The sequence below is a fragment of the Perca flavescens genome, chromosome 10, assembly GCF_004354835.1.
Source record: "Perca flavescens isolate YP-PL-M2 chromosome 10, PFLA_1.0, whole genome shotgun sequence".
NCBI classification, from domain to species: domain Eukaryota; kingdom Metazoa; phylum Chordata; class Actinopteri; order Perciformes; family Percidae; genus Perca; species Perca flavescens.
This window is the reverse complement of record NC_041340.1, coordinates 2,368,463-2,388,462: the sequence shown is the minus strand read 5'-3', so window position 1 is coordinate 2,388,462 and position 20,000 is coordinate 2,368,463. Positions and strand designations below refer to the sequence as shown.

The window sequence follows — 20,000 nt, the reverse complement described above, 5'->3', positions numbered from 1 at the left end:
GCGCTAATTAGTTAGCTTACATTGCAACTTGTTTAACGTTAACGTTACAGGTGTGTCAACATGCAGCGGCTCGGCAAAAAGGAAACGAGATGAATGAGGACATAAAGGTCCACATAAATGTTCCCAAAGAAGCCATTCACCGTGTCTCACAGGATTGCATTACAGAGTTTTTACCGTAGAGACGGAACGGACTATTTTCTCTAGTGGAAGCAATACAATCGTATTTAAATCAATAAACTCCCATTTAAAATCAATATTTTGTCAAGTTATTAGTCAAATTATTGATTTATTTGGTAAGTAGCCATGTAATAAGCGGGATAATGTAGGCGAGGCGGTTGTTATAAGCGAATACAACCCGACAGGGTGATTCAAGAGTCCTGATCAACCTGTCGGGGTTGTATTCGCTATAACAACCGCCTCGCTCTACATTATCCCTTACATAACACACACACACACAGACAAGATTAAAGAGTGCAAAATGGGATAAATATTAGGGCTGCAAGATATAGTGAAAATATGCAATAATATTGTTGAATATCTTTTATAGTGATATAACTTGCAATAACACGGACACACCACACACACACACACACACACGGACAGGATTAAAGAGTGCAAAATGGGATAAATATTAGGGCTGCACAATATAGGGAAAATATATGATAATGTTGAATATCTTGATAACGATATAACTTGCAATAAATAGTGTTCTCAGTTCTGCTGCTTTCAGTTTTCTGCTAAAATACAACAAACTGCTTGTTGAGTTTAAAAACAAATGAAAGGAAATCACTTCCAACATAAAAGGCAGCACTAAAAACAGAGTTACATTTTAAAGTGCAGTTTTCTGCTGATATTTTCTTACAACTAACACAAATAATGTCAGTCTCTTTCGAGAGATGTCGCAGCCTTTCCAGATGTGTTTATTGCTGCAGCTGATATTACGATATATTGTGCAGCACTACTCCAGAACTATGAAATGGAACAAAAGTCGGGGGGGAAAAGCAGCACTGAAGGAATTAATAAAGAATCTTAAAGTAGCTGGGTTGAATCCGGATGGCAGCATGTAGGGGAGAGAGAGATTTATTTAAATTGTACTTATTTTTTGATTCCTTACTTTGACTAAAAAGAGTTTTTAGTTTAACATAATTCTATTTTTGACATCAAGCTGTGTTTCTCTTTTTTTTGCTCCAGGTTTTCAGATATGAGCAACGCTGGGACGACTTTCTAATCGCTATAAAAGCTGTGTTCTGTGTGTGTTTTGCGTTTCCTGTTTTTGTGTATAAGTTAATGTGTTTTTTTGTGCGTTTGTGTTGTTGCAGCCCGGTCTGGCCACTCAGATGTTGAACGCTGCAGAGGAGCGCCCGTGGCTCTGGATCGTCTACGTTCTCACCGTGGCTTTACCGCTCGTCCTCATCATCGTCTTCTGCTGCACCGGAAAGGTAACGCACACACGACTGCGCACACACACACACTGCACAGACACACACACACACACACACACACACACACACACACACACACACATACGCGCGCACACACATGCATGCACACACACAGGTACACACACATACACGTACACATACATACGTGCGCGCCACATACTTACATACACACACACGTACACACACACACACACACATACATACATGCATGCATGCGCACACAGGTATACACACACACACACACCTACATGCATGCATACATACATACATGCTCACGTACACACACACACGATCACAGGTACACACACACGCTCACACTCAGTAACATTAGCTGGATAGATTAATCCTTGTATCTTCAAGGGAAATGCAGTGATGAGATGACTTAAATTCAGAGGTAGGAAAGTTTAATACACCTGCATTGTTCTATAGTCCCCCCTGCAGCCTGTTTTCAGCTTTGTGTGTGTGTGTGTGACTTCCACAGAGGTCTTCAGGATCAGGTCAGGGTCAGTTGAGTCTCAACAGCTTACAGGAAGAGTTAAAGGAAGCCGGACACCCAAAACGACCCGCCGCCTCTGGCCTGGTGACTGCTGCTGTTAGCGTAGCTTTGTGTGTGTGTGTTGTGTTTCTGTGTTGCATTAGTTTAGACAGAAATCTGCGTTTTTTTTCTGTTCTCGTGAACAATGATCCTCAGTCTCTAGAAACGGCCAACAACTCCACTAGAACATCCTATATGCACCACAGCTGCTAAACTACAAGCAAACCTGGACATTGAGTAAAAGATACAAACAATCTTGTTGTATTTTGCATTGTAACTTTGACTGTGATCATTGCTTTGCAGCAAATTAACAAGTTTTTCCAACTAGATTTTGGCACAACTTGGCTGTACTTCATCAGTAAACAATAGTACAAGCGATTAAAGGTCCCATGACATGGTGCTCTTTGGATGCCTTTATATAGACCTTAGTGGTCCCCTAATACTGTATCTGAAGTCTCTTTTATATAGACCTTAGTGGTCCCCTAATACTGTATCTGAAGTCTCTTTTATATAGACCTTAGTGGTCCCCTAATACTGTATCTGAAGTCTCTTTTTATATAGACCTTAGTGGTCCCCTAATACTGTATCTGAAGTCTCTTTCCCAAAATTCAGCCTTGGTGCAGAATTACAGCCACTAGAGCCAGTCCCACAATGAGCTTTCCTTAGACTGTGCCATTTCTGTGTCTGTAAGTTTCCCTTTATGACCTCATAAGGAGAAGATTCCTGATTGGTCCATCTGAGCTTTCATTTTCTCAAAGGCAGAGCAGGATACCCAGGGCTCGGTTTACACCTATCGCCATTTCTAGCCACTGGGGGACCATAGGCAGGCTGGGGGGGAACTCATTAATGTTAAAAAACCTCATAAAGTGACATTTTCTTTCCATGGGACCTTTTTAAGCTTAAACATCTTGTGTCTTTTACTCTACAGGTTAATGTGCTGCTTTGAAAAGGTCTGCAGAGGTTGTGAGTTTCTTATTTCTGAAACTGAAGTCTCACTGAACAGTTTTTTTTTTTTTTTTTTTTTGTCCTGCTTTGTTGTGCAGAAGAAGAGCCCAGCGACGCCGGCAGCGGAGTACAAGAAGACAGACGAAGCTCAGCCGGACGTGAAGGAGGAAGACGAAGAGAAGGAAGAGGAGGAGGAGGAGGAGGAGGAGAAGGCTGAAGAGGCAAAGAGCAGCAGTCCAGGTTAATACAACGTCTAGATTACAGGAATCTCTTTGTCGTTTCCTCTCGGTCGTCTGTCACTGTCGGTCTGAATGAAAAATTAAAATCTGTCTTTTCTTTGTCTTTCAGCTGCAGAAGAAAAGAGTGAAGGAGAGGAAAGTGCTGCAGAGGACGAGGAAGCAGAGAAGGAGGAAGAGAACGAGGAGACGGCTGACGATGTGAGGAGACTCGGTTTTTGTTCAGCGTCAAAACTTTAAAGTTTCGACCGCCTAATATCAGTGTAGCGATTTAGGGTCGGGTCACTTTTTTTGCACGTTAACGTTACATTGCAGCTTGTTACTCGCTTAATACAGGACCAGTGTCAAAGATTGTTGTTCCCATCAGTCACTTAAACACAAAAACACATAGGAACATAGGGTCCAGGTTGATAAAAACGGTAGTTGCCCTAAAGGTGCCCTGCCATACAAAACTGTTTTTCCTTGTTTTATTTGAGATCTGTCCGGTCCATATGTGTTTATGTGGTGAATGTGAAAATGAACTGCTAGCTCCTCTGTCAGCTCTAGACACTGAACAGAAATAAGCAGAGAAATCAGACCAATCACTAGCTGTTAGCCAATCAGATTCAAACAGCTTAGCTTGTTGAATATTAATGAGAACTGGCAGAAATCGAGCTGAGTCTTCCTGCAGGCTTTCTATGCCGCGCTAGAATGGCTTGAAACAAGGTAACCATGGTTACAGAGTCCATGGTAGACCTTCAGACATCACCACAAAGTCATGAAATATGTGTGGCAGGGCACCTTTTAACATCTTGTCCCTTTTTTCCCCTCCATTTTATATCAGTTTTAGTCGCTTTTTTTCCACTTTTCGACCTTGTTTTGTCATTTTTTGTTGTTGCTCTATTTCAGACACAGTTTTTCGATGTTTCAGTCGCTTTCTTTACGTCTAATACACATGGAGCTGTAGCCTAACGTTTGTCTGCAAAATGTTTTGGTAATCTCCGAATTGAATTTAACCTCCAACTTGTTCTTGTCTGTAGAAGTTGGAGGACGACGTTCTGCGGAGATCTCCCAGGAACAGGGGGAACAAGGTCAGAAAGGACTGATATCTCTGAATCCACAGCCCTGACCTCAACACCACCTTCCCATCTCTCCCTCCCCCTCTCCCCTAAAATATCTCCCCTCTCTCCCCCTCTACTCGTCTTCTCCGAGGCGATGAAGCCTAAAGTGGAACCCATGGAAGCAGCGAAGCCGACAGGAAACTAATCAAGACCTCCGATACGGATGCCTGCTCATCACGATGATGATGACGATGATGATGATTCCAGTATGAACCGGACTGAGTTAGCGTGTTAGAAAGGATATTTGTTTTTTTGAAAGAGCTTAACTGAGATTTAACTAAACCTTCCTGCATCATTCCTTTTTAAAACAACACCCGAGCAGATAAAAAGGAGAGTTCTCTGAGCTTCTGCAGACCACAACAATCCGGTGCAACCAAGGCAGGACACAACAGCATAAAATAGCAAACGCTGACCCACGGGATCACCGCATCCCGTCCCGTCTGCCGCACTACCACCGCCACCACCCAGCGCCATCCTGAGCTAGCGAGCCCACGCTCTACCGACAGCCTGCTAATAGGCTCTCAGCAACTTGCTAATAAGTCTACGGACAGATGGAAATTTGGCAACACAACTCCCACTAGTTAGCCCACAATATGAGGTGACAATCTTCCTGTTTGGGCTACCAACAAACTGCTAATTAGCTCACTATCGGGGTGCTAATTAGGCTAAGAGAAGTCAGAATTATCCAAGAAATATTCCAGAGAAATCTTGGGGCAAATGTCTTGCCAATTAGCCCACAAATATGCTGCTAATTAGCTCTAGCAACTTCGGAAATTTGGCAACTCAAATCCCACTACTTGGCCTACAATCTGAAGTAACCATCTTCCTGTTTAGGCTACCAACCGTCTGCTAATTCGCGTGCTATCATGGCGCTATTTAAGCTAACGGTAGTCCGAATTAATCCTACAAACGTTGTGAGAAATTGCCAGTTTAAAGAATTGCTAATTGGCCTACAAACAGGCTGCTAATTAGCTCTCAACGACTTGCTAATAAGTCTCCTTGCAGGCGGAAATTTGGCTCCAACAAGTTAGCCCGCAATCTGAAGTAACCATCTTCCTGCTTCGGCTGCAAACAGTCTGCTAATTGGGCTAACAGTAGTCCAAATTAGCCAATGAACAGTGAGTGAAATAGCCAACGCTAAAAGTCTTGCCAAGTAGCTCTCAACAACTTGCTGTGTCATGGCAGCAGTTTGGTTATCAACTCCCACTGACTAGCCAACGATGTTTGGGCTACAAGCAGTCTGCTTATTAGCCTAATTAGCCCCCTGATAGTGAGCTAACAGTTGTCAGAAATGATCCCATGAGCAGTGGGAGAAATTGCCAATTAGCTTATGAACATGCTGCTAATTAGCTCGCTAACATTTCCAACAACTGTCTCGTTTTCCAGGCTAGTAACTTACCTTGTAACCAACACGCAAATCTGCCTGCTAACAGTTGATTTATTATCCTCGTGGGAGACGTATTACCCTACAATTGATCAGGGAATTGACTAATTGTACTTTTAGCCTGCTAGGTAGCTCATGAGCAACTTGGTAGCTATCAGGCTACTTGTAATACAATTTTAAGTAGCCTACTGTTTTCCCATTTTGGACTAATTAGCGTTAACAACGGGCTGCTAACAAGCCCACAAATAATGTAATTTACTTACCAACAATTAGCCAATTAGCCTGCTAAGAAGATGATTTGCCTACTAACTGTTGGCTCGTTAGCCGTCCTAGAATTTTTACAAATTAGCAATTTAGTGATTAGCCACAGCGGGCACCCCCTGCTAATATTTAAACAACAACAAAAAAAAAAAAAATGACAGCTGATTACATTTTCTTCCCTTTTTTTCATGTCTCATTTTCTTGTCGTTGAATTGTGTTTTTGTTTTAAAGCTGTTTGCTCCATGTTAGCTCCACGTAGCGCTCGTGTTTCCTCAGCGTTTCCTCTGCGTTTTGTTGTCCTGATGGCAGCTGAGAGGTGGGGGAATAAGAAGGTCAGAGGTCAGAACAACGGAGCCTGGAACAGTTGGACAGAAAGCATTAGAGGCAGCTCTAACCGCGAAGGTCAGTGATGCCACATCGGTCTTCGCAGCAGACGAACTTCTGAAACGAACAACCTCCGAAAACCTCACATCTCCAGTTGTTGTTGTTGTTGTTTATGAAACGTCACACACTGGAAATACGAGGTTTTCACCCTCTCGTAGTAAGTTATTGTCCATTTTTACTTCAACTTCTTCTGCGTTCGAGCGCTGCCTTTCCTCCTTCATTTGTCCAAACGAACATGACAGCAGCTCGTTGGCTCTTCCTGTCCAATAACAAGAGTGTTTTCTGAGGTTAGCCTCTCTGGTAGGGCTGCAACTAACGCTACTGTCACAGAGGAGTGAAGAAACTCGAAAATAGTCACATTTAACAAGTAGAGGTGTGAATCTTCACTGATCTCCCGATTCGATTACGATTATCATGTCTTCGGTTCGATATCATGATGCGTCAAATACAGTTTTCTATTAAAGCCATGTAGGATATTTAATCTATCGCTTTTCAAGCTCATGAGCCTGCCGATTATCGATGCAGCATCGTCCATTTCCACGATTCGATGCATCGATTATTTGATTAATTTCAACACCGCCTAGTATTTTCTATTTTAGTCTCTCCGGTAGGGCTGCAAACTAACGTTACTGTCCCAGAGGAGTGATGAAACTAGAAAATATTCACATTTAACAAGCTGAAATCAAAATGTTGACCTTATTTAACATAAAAAAAATGACTCAAACCAATGAATAATTTTCAAAAATGGCTGCAGATTCCTTAAAGAAGTTATCTTTGAAGCTCTACTTTCAGACGATACGAACCCAGCATCTGTCTGTGTTGGTTTCTCGACAGGATTACCTTTCGCTCGCACCGGTTCCTCTCTGGGGATTGGATACCTTCTAGAGCTGCCACCTCTTAGTCGATTAGTCGACTAATCGCTCGTTTTGGTCTCAGTCGACTAAGATTTCTTTAGTCCATTAGTCATTTTTTATGCTTATTCATGCTTAATTACTCATTTCCAAGAAACTCATGAGCACATTTATGGTAAACACAAGATTTAAAGTGGTGCTTTTGCAGGATTAATTGTGGAGAAACTCAGTTTTACAGATGGTTAATTAACTACATTTATATTGTGCTTTTCTAGTCTTAACCACCTCTCAAAGCTCACAGCTCTGTCGATTAAATCAACTAATCGATTAGTCGACAAAATCCTAGAAGTGTTAGTCGACTAAGGAGTTCTTTAGTCGAGGACAGCCCTAATACCTTCACATCCAAACTAAACCTCTGTAGCTTTTCTTGTTAAAGTTCAACTTGAGTGCAACGAGCCGCCGTCGTCTTCTGTTTGGATGTTAAACTGAAGTCGTGTCAGCAGGTGGACGGACACCCAGCCCCGCTTTCATCAACCCCATATGAAAAGAAAAATACGGCACTAAGGGAAAAACTCCGGCGCTTAAAACCCTCTCACCCGTCCGCCTGCTGCACCTCGACGCCTCGGCCGGTCACCAACGCCCTCCTGCACCGATCCTGAATCTGTGTCGGGAGTTTAAGCCCCATGTTTTTAAAGACAGCACTTGAGCGTGACAAAAGTTCTTTTTCTTAACTCGAAATTACTTAGCGGTTTCTTCTCCGGAGCTTTCAACAGCATCTCGCAAGTCTTCATCGAGGGAGATTGTTCCTGACGTGGTGACAACTTAACCCTTGTGTTGACTTAGGGTCAAATGACGCGTTTTTTTGTTTTATATCAGAAAATATGGGACGTAGAAATAAGCGCTGAAAATGTAAAGAAGTGCAGAGAGGTTGAAAGCTCTAGGAAAAACTGGCGAGTGAAGCTCGAACTGAGACGAAACAGAAACTCGGAAGTTCATAAAGTTTTTCAACTTATAAAATCAAAATTTTCTATTTATGGCTGGCATCTATTCTGCCCGTTTATATATTAGTTAGCGTTGTTTTCTGTTTATGGCCGGCATCTATACTGCCCGTTTATATATTAGTTAGCGTTGTAAGTTGTGCGCAATTCGTGCCCATACGTCTGTCATCCTAGAGAAGCAGAAACAGCCGATAAAGGACATTTTTGAAGAGGAAACTAATCACCAGTAACCACCAGGTGATGGCTAAAATAAAACCAGAGCTGAAATATGTAAGGATATTAACGTAAACTAGTTGTGTTGTCTGCTGCGGACCACCGAAAAACTAACAGAATGGCTCGAAAGTTTCTGGAAAGTTAGTTTAAACCTGACCCTTCCTCTTGCTCCTCCATCAGGACAACAAAAAAGGCTCTCTAGAAGAACACAACAAAAGGAGAATTATTCCCATGTACTTTGCTTGTGAAAAAAAAAAAATGATCCTAACTTATGTGTGTTTTTTTTTTTTTTTATTCATCATGTAATGCAGAAGATTTCATCCTGTAAAGAAGCTCCTCCGACTTTAACTTCCATCTGACTTGAGCGAGCATCATTCTGTGGCGTCAGTGTACAGCTTTTGGAGAGTTCAAATATACAAACAAATCTGAAATAAAACTGGTTTTGTTAATCTTGAAAAGTGTGTGTGGAGAAAGAATTAACTACATTAGTCCAGTCTTGTATCCATGACGTATACGTGACTGTTGCTGTGTGTCTGTCTGTCGTCCTCTTGTATCACACGTACCAGCAAAAACAACTAAAGGGTCTGGTTTTTTGTTGATTTAATTAAGGTCAGGGTTCCCGGCAATGACGAGCAAGCTGCGTACTGATTTATCTAATGGGGGTTTTGAGAGGCAGTGGCCAGGAGGGGGTGCAGGGGAAGCCAGAATTTGAAGTCTCTCTGGCTGTCGGTGAGGTCAGGTTTTTGGGGCTTGAGTTGTACTGGAGGTCCCCGCTGCCATAACCTTTATTTCCCCTCATTGAATTTTATTTCTTCTTTTTTTTTAGGCTAAACACAAGCCAGTTTAGCTGTAAGCTCTGCTGCTTGTAGTCTTTCTGAAAAGTGTGGGAATATAAAGCTTCTATAACGTCTGGGCTTTAAGACGATACATTCCCAGTCGTCATCGTCGCCCTTTCCTTCCCTTTCTTTTCTTTTTTCTTTTAGTCTCAGATTCTTTTTGTGTCCGGCTGAAGCTGCCTATAGCTTAACAAGCCTGTAGGCTGAACACTGTATCTGCAGGTGAATCTTTACATGACTGTAACTCTGTACTTTTAATTTTTTGTTGACATTGTGTTTTGAACTAAACTTTAATAATGGTTGGTGCAGCCTGTTTCTGATGTACACACCTATATGTGTGTGTGGAGAGATGGACCTGGTGACACGCCACATGGAAAAAAAGGTCCAACTTTGAATAGAAATACTGTGATGATGGAGCCTTGTGTGTGTGTTTGTGTGTATGCGTGTGTATGTGTGGACACGCTGTCAAAATTTGTTTTGATGAATAAAAAAACGGCCAAATGGAAACTTAACGAGAAGCTGAGCCAAGTGGGTTTAATGTGTCTGATTCTTTTCTTAGATTTGACTACAGGTGAGCGTTTAGACTTGCATAATTAACCCAAAAAAACGGTTGGGTGGAACACGCTTTGAAGTTGGGATATCTTGAGTTGTACTCAATCCGATTGAGCACTTGGCTGAAGAATATTTAGGGCAAAAAAACTGATTTTTAATGTGGTTTCCTCCCACAAAATGAAAGGCATGTTGCATTTTAAAGGGATATTTGGGATTTTTTTTTTTTTTTTAAATTGGGGTTGTATGAGGTAGCATGTATTTTAGGCATCTAATAAAAGTTTGTGTATGGTATATTTAGAATATGGGGGGGAACTGAAGCTGTTATCTCTGCTCCCTTCAAAGCCACCAGACTCCATTGACAAAAACAGTAATTTAACCTCGCAGAACACGTGAGTAGCTGGCCTACTGCTGCCTCCATCAGATACGTTTGTTTCTTCAATTTTATTTCCGAAGCCTTTATTAAAACACCAAAGTCACACAATAACACAAAAAAACTAATAATTCAAGGAAACTGTAGATCAGCAACTCCTGTGTTCTATGAGCTTAAATTACTAGTTTTGTCAATGGAGTCTGGTTGCTTTAAAGCCAGCATAGAAAACCGCTTCAGTTACCTGTCATAAATCCAAACTATCTCTTTTTAAAAGTGCTTTAAGTACATTTTGCTGATTACATTGAATATAGGACTTTTATCTGTAGTGGAGTACCTAACAATGTGGTATTAGTACTTCGGTAAAGGAGCTTCCACCTCTGCTTATTTTTGTCGTATTTACTCATTATTTCCCTGTAGCGCGTCAAGTTTTCCTCGCTCTCTATTGGCTGTCTGGGCTATCAATCATCGGCGAGGCGGGAGCAGGGACATTCCTCTTGTCGCCGATGGAAAAAAAAGAGAAAGTTTCAAAGATGGCGGAGTAGCCCTGCCTGTTCGCTGAAAAACAATAGAAACCGCACAGAAGGGACAGTTAGCCCGTTCTAACTGGACGAATCCGCGCTAAAAACCGTACATATCCCGACTCGGGCTCGACCAAGTGGGGAGGAATACCCGCGCCGGGAACCTCGGGAGGAATAAATAAAGTATGATGCTTTATTTAAGCGTTTCAGGCTAGCTACCTAGCCTGCTAGTCGAGCTAACGTTAGCCCAACGGTAGTGTTAGCAGCTAGCGGCTAACGGCTACAAGGAGAGGAGGATCAGCTGTTTGTAGACAGATGCTGTAGGAAGGAGCGGACAGCAACACTTTCACAGTAAGTGAATTTAAAACTTAAATACACTTAAATTATCTGGAAAGTCTTGTCGCTTGTTTTCTCGTAGTGTTGGATAAAACAATGGGATTATTAGCCGAGTAACGGCTGCCAAGTTTGTGAAGTTGTTAGCCAGCGCTAGTCAGCTAACTAGCCCCGAGCTAACTACTTAATACTCGAGCACAAATAAAGTTTCAGACAAGTTGGAGACCCGTTATGATGCTCCCACGGAGGATAACATTATCCGTAACAAATACATGGAAGTAAAGACAGAGGCCTATGCGAGCTAGCTCCAAAAACAACCCGATTTTAATAGTTATTAAAGGCATTTTCGACGCTCCAACTTTGATTTGAGTGCAGGAATGTTGCTAACTTAACTTAGCTCAACGGCAGTTGGTGTGATAGCGAGACGCGACCGGTTCATTGATTTTGAAAGGTAAATTATGTATTTACTTTGGTTTGTTTCAGGGAAAATCAGAGGGTTTTGGGGTTAAACTCAGGCTCTAGCAGGACTCAATTAGCTCTGTTTTTTTTACACAGTATGTTAAAAGAGCTTTTGTGTATAACGCGATTTATAACATACAGTGAGTAAAATCAGGAGAATGAATGGTATTGCACCCACAAACCTGTAATTTTCTTCGGCAGTGAGTGCCGCTGTGACTGAAGGCCATTAGCAAGACAAAGGTCGCCTCCTCGGAGCCAGCACATGAGTCTTTGTAAAGGGCGAGGGGGGGGTATATAGACGCCCAGAGTGAGAAACAAAAAAAAAGGCAAATTCAGCATTTTATGGACGAAACCTGAGCCGGGAGTTTTTTTTTTTTTTTTAAACTACAAGTCTTTATTGATGATGGCGGATTTTGTTACACCGCGACACAGCGCGGTGATGGAGAGGCTCCGCCGGAGGATCGAGCTCTTCCGGCAGCATCACAACAGCTGCGAGAGCCGCTACGAGAACGCGACGCTGGAGCGGCTGGAGCTGGAGAGGCAGCAGACCTTCGCCCTGCACCAGCGCTGCCTGCAGGCCAAAGCTAAGCGGTCCAACAAGCACCGGCAGCCCCAGCCCAGCAGCGGCGACCAGGCCGGGCAGAGAGCGCCCGGTGGCGCCGGCGGAGGCAGCGCAGATCTCGGGGAGAGCGGAGGAGGCACCGCGGCAGAGCAGAGCCGGAACAGCACCCTGATAGCGGTGAGTAAGCGCTGCACACAGACTGGTTGTTAGAGCACAAACACACTGGACTGGGTGAAGCTTTTAGGGGCAGGTGGTCAGAGAGGCAGTTTATTTTACTTTCTCAGATTGTTTTAATCAGTCATCAGAATCAGCTTTATTTGCCAGGTTTGCGCAAACAAACACGGGATTTGACTCTGGTTAATCTTTGCTCTCAAAGTACAACACTCACTTAAAATATAAGAATAAAAACAGAAAGGACAGTAAGAAATATTAAAAAAAGTATACAATAACAATTGAAAAGAGGGAAGGGATAGTGCAATATCAGTATATTAATGTACAAAACAGTGCAAAACATCAGCAGAAGTGAAAAACAGGTGGATAAATACATTGCAAAGAGCCTCTTAATGTCACTATAAAAATATATAAAAGAAAAAAATACCCAAATATAATGTTTCATCCTTAAACTGCATTTGGGATAGTTCAAGCGGCTTCAGGCAATGCTCAAAGAGGCAGTTTATTTGACTTTCACAGATTGGCTTCAGTCAGTTTTTTTTTCTAAAAGTCAATATAAAAAAAAAAAAAAAAAAAGATTAAATGAAAGTAGACATGGAAGACCTTCACCGCACGATTTCATCCTTAAACCACATTTGGGACAGCCACTGAGAGGCAGTTTATTTTGCTTTCACAGATTGGATTCATATTGTTTTAATCAGTGTCAGTTTAATAAGTCGTGTACAAAGAAATTGGATGCAGTCTTTATCAGTACATAACATCAGCAAAAGTGAAAAACAGGTAAATTAATAAATTTCACTATAAAAAATATATAAGAAACTAAAGACAAAAACATTCATCCTTAAACGGTGTTTGGGACGTCTTCAGGCAGTGCTCAGTTTATTTGGCGTTTATGGATTGGATTCAGATTTAAATTCACAAATACAAACTCAGTACAAAATCTGCAAGAACAGCAATTAGTTAGCCATAGTTTGTATCTTACACAGGCAACTGTAGAATCAGAAAAGCCCGGGTAGCTCAGTTGGTAGAGCGCGCGCCCATATATAGATGTTTACTCTTGCAGGACTCCGACCTGCGGCCCTTTGCTGCATGTCGTTCCCTCCTCTCAATCTCTCTCTCCTTTCATGTCTTAAACTGTCCTGTCAAAATAAAAGCCTAAAAAATAAGTTTTTTTTTTTTTTTTTTTTGCCACAATAAGTTTATATTATAGTTACAATTATGTGGAATTGTTGAATTGTGCGTATACAAACATATTGAACAGTAATATGAAATTAACAATAAATCAAGAAAACCAACAGTGTTAAGAAAACAGACAAAACAATAACGAGGGACAAGAAAAGCCAAAAAAAAATAAAATGACAATGTCATAACGTAGTAAGTAAGTAAAGTTTATTTCTATAGCACATTTAAAAACAGCTCGCGCTGACCAAAACAGACAAATTGTGGATTTAGTCTCTAGTGGTCTTGCTGTAGCAAGTGGTGATGATTCAGAATCAGTGTTAGAATAGAAAAGAATAGTCTTAATTGTTAATGTACATGTACAACGAAATTGGATGCAGTCCCAACAAAAGTGCAAAGCAGGTGAATAAATAAACATGAAAGAGCCTCTTTAAGTCACTTTAAAAAAATGTGTGAAACTGCACAGCGTCTGACAGAAAGTATTGTTTTGCGGCAGTCTGTGTTTCTGGTTGTGGTTTCTTTTAACCGACACAAACTGGATGCTCGTCTTTGAGCATAAAAAGAAAATGGAAATCAATAGAGACAGTGGGTCAGAGGACCTCTAACGTTAGACCCAGCAGCAGTGGGTCAGAGGACCTCTAACGTTAGACCCAGCAGCAGTGGGTCAGAGGACCTCTAACGTTAGACCCAGCAGCAGTGGGTCAGAGGACCTCTAACGTTAGACCCAGCAGCAGTGGGTCAGACCTCTAACGTTAGACCCAGCAGCAGTGGGTCAGAGGACCTCTAAGGTTAGACCCAGCAGCAGTGGGTCAGAGGACCTCTAAGGTTAGACCCAGCAGCAGTGGGTCAGAGGACCTCTAACGTTAGACCCAGCAGCAGTGGGTCAGAGGACCTCTAACGTTAGACCCAGCAGCAGTGGGTCAGAGGACCACTAACGTTAGACCCAGCAGCAGTGGGTCAGACCTCTAACGTTAGACCCAGCAGCAGTGGGTCAGACCTCTAACGTTAGACCCAGCAGCAGTGTGGTGGGTCAGACCTCTAACGTTAGACCCAGCAGCAGTGGGTCAGACCTCTAACGTTAGACCCAGCAGCAGTGGGTCAGACCTCTAACGTTAGACCCAGCAGCAGTGGGTGGGTCAGACCTCTAACGTTAGACCCAGCAGCAGTGTGGTGGGTCAGACCTCTAACGTTAGACCCCAGCAGCAGTGTGGTGGGTCAGACCTCTAACGTTAGCCCCAGCAGCAGTGTGGTGGGTCAGACCTCTAACGTTAGACCCAGCAGCAGTGTGGTGGGTCAGACCTCTAACGTTAGCCCCAGCAGCAGTGTGGTGGGTCAGACCTCTAACGTTAGACCCAGCAGCAGTGGGGTGGGTCAGACCTCTAACGTTAGACCCAGCAGCAGTGGGTGGGTCAGACCTCTAACGTTAGACCCAGCAGCAGTGGGTCAGACCTCCACTAACGTTAGACCCAGCAGCAGTGGGTCAGACCTCTAACGTTAGACCCAGCAGCAGTGGGTCAGAGGACCACTAACGTTAGACCCAGCAGCAGTGGGTCAGAGGACCTCTAACGTTAGACCCAGCAGCAGTGGGTCAGAGGACCACTAACGTTAGACCCAGCAGCAGTGGATCAGAGGACCACTAACGTTAGACCCAGCAGCAGTGGATCAGAGGACCACTAACGTTAGACCCAGCAGCAGTGGATCAGACCTCACTAACGTTAGACCCAGCAGCAGTGGATCAGAGGACCTCTAAGGTTAGACCCAGCAGCAGTGGGTCAGACCTCTAACGTTAGACCCAGCAGCAGTGTGGTGGGTCAGACCTCTAACGTTAGACCCAGCAGCAGTGTGGTGGGTCAGACCTCTAACGTTAGACCCAGCAGCAGTGGGTCAGACCTCTAACGTTAGACCCAGCAGCAGTGGATCAGACCCAGCAGCAGCAGTGGGTCGTTAGACCCAGCAGCAGTGTGGTGGGTCAGACCTCCACTAACGTTAGACCCAGCAGCAGTGGGTCAGAGGACCTCTAACGTTAGACCCAGCAGCAGTGGGTCAGACCTCGAACGTTAGACCCAGCAGCAGTGGGTCAGACCTCGAACGTTAGACCCAGCAGCAGTGGGTTAGAGGACCTCTAACGTTAGACCCAGCAGCAGTGTGGTGGGTCAGACCTCTAACGTTAGACCCAGCAGCAGTGGGTCAGACCTCTAACGTTAGACCCAGCAGCAGTGGGTCAGAGGTAGGGCTGCCACCTCTTAGTCGATTAGTCGACTAATCGGTTGTTTTGGTCTCAGTCGCCTAAGATTTCTTTAGTCCATTAGTCATTTTTTATGCTTATTCATGCTTAATTACTTATTTCAGGAAACGTCTGAGCACATTTATGGTAAACACAAGATTTAAAGTGGTGCTTTTGCAGGATTAATTGTGGAGAAACTCAGTTTTACAGATGGTTAATTAACTACATTTATATTGTGCTTTTCTAGTCTTAACCACCTCTCAAAGAGCACAGCTCTGTCAATTAAATCAACTAATCGATTAGTCGACAAAATCCTATAAGTGTTAGTCGACTAAGGAGTTCTTTAGTCGAGGACAGCCCTAGTCAGAGGACCTCTAACGTTAGACCCAGCAGCAGTGGGTCAGACCTCTAACATTAGACCCAGCAGCAGTGGGTCAGAGGAACCATTGGAACCAACCACGCTGCCAGCTTATCTTTTTCATTTACTACAAAAGCAACCTAGTCAACATTTCCTTGTCAAAAAAAACACACCAAGTGCAATCATGTCTAATCAGTCGTGTGTAACTGTTACGTCTTTATCAAATCTAACTGATATCAGGACTACTACTACTTTCTGCCTCAGTCAGTGTGCACAAACACTGACTGGAGTCCTGAGAGGTGACTCAGTGTGAACAGAAACCCCCAGCCGCCCCCTCACAGCTGACTCATCTGTGTGTGTGTGTGTGTGTGTGTGTGTGTGTGTGTGTGTGTGTGTGTGTGTGTGTGTGTGTGTGTGTGTGTGTGTGTGTGAGTGAAAGCTATAAACAAAACTAAATGTTTTCACAACAGTCATCCATCTCGATGGCCGATAGAGATGTCTAATCTTTTCTTTCGATATCTAAAAGTAAAATGTATTGTGTTGGGGAAATCTGGTGTGTCACATTAGGAGCCTTAAATGCTCTGTGGAAAACATAGGTGTGTGTATTTGGCGGAAGGGTTTAGGTCAGTGGTTCTCAAACTTTTTTCATTAATGCACCCCTTTATGAATTGTTTCTTTAAGCCAAGTCACCCCTGACCAGCGCTAATCATTGTTGGGAGAAAAAAAAAGTGTATATAAAGAGGAACAGTCAGCGATAGATTTACTAAACAGCCGTGGAACTGAAAAACAGATTTAAATGAAAGAGACAAAAACTTGGTAGAAGAAAGGAAGGCAAGAATAGGTCGAAAATAGTATCAAAAACTTTGAAAAACAGCGACGTAAGAAGAAAAAAATGAGAAACTTGTAAAAAGTAGAAGGACTAGAAGGAAGAAAGGCGAGATTAGGGCCAAAGAGGGAGACACAAGTGTCACATTTGTGTCACACATGTCACAAAAAAATTCTAGACAAAGAGGAACAATGTTCTGGACAACAGCCTTGTAACTATTAAAGATTTAATTAAATATCTCACGTACCCCCTGTAGCCCTCCAGATGACCCCTAGAGAAACATCTGAGAAACACTGGTTTAGGTAACACTTTCTCAAGAAAATGTTATGTTTTTCAATCGAAAACGAATGTGACTTTCCCTAGACGTGATGTGTCTTATTGTGGTTGTTGCGTGCGTCTCTTTTTAGAGCTGCACGATATATACAGTTTTCTTTTAATCGTCATCGCGATATCAACCGGCGCAATAAATACATCGCGAAAGGCTGCTTCTTTTGTGTAAATTGAATGAAAATATCAGCAGAAAACTTAAATTTAAAATGTAGCTGTCATTCTGTTTTAAGTGCTGCCTTTTATATTCAATTTGTTCAATTAAAGAAAGTTGGAGATGATTTCATTTTCATTAGTTTTAAACTCAACAAGCAGTTTGTTGTATTTTATCAGAATACTGAAAGCAGCAGAAACTGAGAACACTTTATCGGTTTATTTATCGCAAAGTTCTATCGTTATCAAGATATTGAACAACTTTATCGCACATTTTCCTCATATCTCGCAGCCCTCGTCTCTTTGTAGTCGTGTCTCTTTGTGGCAGTTTTGCATCTCTTTTTCCTCATCATTTTGGACCCTAACTGTTTCCACATCAGAGTCTAAAACGTTGGAAAAGCCAGAGCAGAATATGCATCAATAATGAGAGGGGGAAAGCAGAAGATATTCTTTTTTTTTAAATCAAAACGTAGCGATGTAAATGTACACTGCTACTGATTTATCTGTGATTTTAAATCAACCTGTAAAATCAGCCGGCAGACATTGTGGTCTGAGTGTTTACAAGCATAAAGAGAAGAATAGAAACCTAGTGAAAGTCACGACAGAACTGTAAAACATGAATTTAGGTGGCAGAAAGAAAACATTCAAGCTGTAAGAATGCAATCAAACTGACTCAGATATTCTAGATATTTGGCATTTTTGTGGCCAAGCGAGAGAAAAAACTTTCAGCATGAGTCACTCTGAAGATATTTAGAAGCCTTTTTTTATTTTATCACTGTCATGCTAAATATGCAGACTCGGTTGTTTTAGCCACAACAAAGTCCTTTTTAGTGTCTCCTGGACAGAATCACCTTGGCTTTGTCCTGCATAATGAAGGCCTAGTCACACATTCCCAAAGTTACTGTGTATGTTGCGGCTTTAGTGGGTTAATGACCAGCGCTGTAGTCTACGTGATGCGCAGGTTTACGCAGTATACCCACTAAGAAAGCTCCAGGATTTCCATATACCTACTTAAAAATGTGCATTGGCACAAAACAACATACTTTCCATTATAATTATGGTATATTTTGAATTGTCATCGGTCATCGGATAAATAAAGGGATTTCCACCGTAAATTGGTGCAAAAAAGTGAATCAGAATACAGGAAATGAAGTCTTGGACGCTCAGCATTTGATATGCAATATATATACACTACCGGTCAAAAGTTTGGGGTCACTTAGAAATTTCCATTCCAGACAGAATACCAGCAGAGATCAGTTGCATTGTTTTTTTTAATCAGGGCAGCAGTTTTCAGGTTACATTATGTGCTTACATAATTGCAAAATGGTTCTCGATTGTTGTAGACAGAAGTGGCTGAAGAAATGCTTGAAATTCATGTTTTTTGGTCTAAACGTCATACTCAAATTAAAAGTGGTACAGCTCCCATATACTTTGACACTCAGGGGTGTGCCTGATATCATTGGAAAGGAAACATTCTCAAGTTGTGTCAGGGTGATTCTAGGCCTTACTGACACAGAGTTACAGAGGCTAGAATGGAGATTTTTTATTTCTGTCAAAGTTATAAATCTGTAAAATTATTAAAATACACTGCTGTAAACACATCTGACAGGTGACAGACAACACAGCATTAGCCACGTCTCAGCTTACTACAGAAACAAATTCAGAAGCTAAAAGACTCAAAAATGGATTTTATATGAATTCTTTTCTACAAATATGTCTGTGCGTTTTTTATTTCTATTTGAAAAGTGCAAATAAAAAAGCCAAAAAACTACAAAATACAACACTTCTCAAATACACAAACAAACCCACATCAATCACCTTTCCAATGATATCAGGCACACCCCTGAGTGTCAAAGTATATGGGAGCTGGACCACTTTTAATTTGGGTATGACGTTTAGACCAAAAAACATGAATTTCAAGCATTTCTTCAGCCACTTCTTTCTACAACAGTTGAGAACCATTTTGCAATTATGTAAGCAAATAATGTAATCTGAAACTGCTGCCCTGGTTAAAAAAAACAATACAACTGATCTCAGCTGGTATTGTGTCTGGAGTGGAATGGAAATTTCTAAGTGACCCCAAACTTTTGACCGGTAGTGTATGTATATATATATATATATATATATATATATATATATATATATATATATATATATATATATATATATATATATATATATATATATATATATCTATCTATCTATCTATCTAATATGATATGCACCCCCTTCCTCCCCCCAAAGGCCCATCCTGGCCTATATATACAGTATACCCACTACAATACATTAGACTACACGCTGACCTTCATGTACTTGGCACTCAGTCACACACTCAGTCCAACTTGATCAAACGCTGAGACTGGGATTCAGCTTTTTTGACGTTTCACTTCTGGGATTGCTCCAGAAATTCGTCCGGATGTCCCGTCCCCTTCCTCTGTCTCGGTGTTGGCGTTCTAACCTCCGGCTGATTTGTGAGGACTATGGTTAGCTGCTCCTCAGGTCTCTGCAGGGTAAATCCAGACAGCTAGCTAGACTATCTGTCCAATCTGAGTTTTCTCTCGCACGACTAAAACTACTTTTGAACGTACGCATGTTCCACCAAAACAAGTTCCTTCCAGAGGCTATTTTGCCGAGGCACCGTGGCTCCGTCCGGAGCTTAGCCCCGCCCCCGAGTGAAAACCATTTCAGGTGACTACATCATGAAGCTCATTGAGAGAACACCAAGGGTTTGCAGAGTTACCAAAAAAAAGCAAAGGGTGGCTACTTTGAAGAATCTAAAATAT

At 42.2% G+C, this 20,000-nt stretch overlaps 2 protein-coding genes across 3 annotated transcripts in view; both read left to right on the top strand.

The window, feature by feature from the left end:
• Positions 1 to 9,708, top strand: part of canx (calnexin) — a 37,010-nt gene extending 27,302 nt beyond the window's left edge. Inside the window, exons 12-16 of one of the 2 annotated variants that reach the window (XM_028588703.1) lie at positions 1,320 to 1,439; positions 1,924 to 2,022; positions 3,021 to 3,162; positions 3,271 to 3,359; positions 4,178 to 9,708. In XM_028588703.1, coding sequence (XP_028444504.1) covers positions 1,320 to 1,439; positions 1,924 to 2,022; positions 3,021 to 3,162; positions 3,271 to 3,359; positions 4,178 to 4,243 — 516 coding nt within the window. In that variant the 3' untranslated portion in view covers positions 4,244 to 9,708. The remainder of the gene's footprint in view (positions 1 to 1,319; positions 1,440 to 1,923; positions 2,023 to 3,020; positions 3,163 to 3,270; positions 3,360 to 4,177) is intronic. The other variant, XM_028588704.1, reaches the window with a different exon arrangement.
• Positions 9,709 to 10,638: 930 nt separating this feature from the next.
• Positions 10,639 to 20,000, top strand: part of maml1 (mastermind-like transcriptional coactivator 1) — a 40,429-nt gene continuing 31,067 nt past the window's right edge. The window contains exons 1-2 of the mRNA XM_028590173.1: positions 10,639 to 10,976; positions 11,619 to 12,156. Coding sequence (XP_028445974.1) covers positions 11,818 to 12,156 — 339 coding nt within the window. The 5' untranslated portion in view covers positions 10,639 to 10,976; positions 11,619 to 11,817. The remainder of the gene's footprint in view (positions 10,977 to 11,618; positions 12,157 to 20,000) is intronic.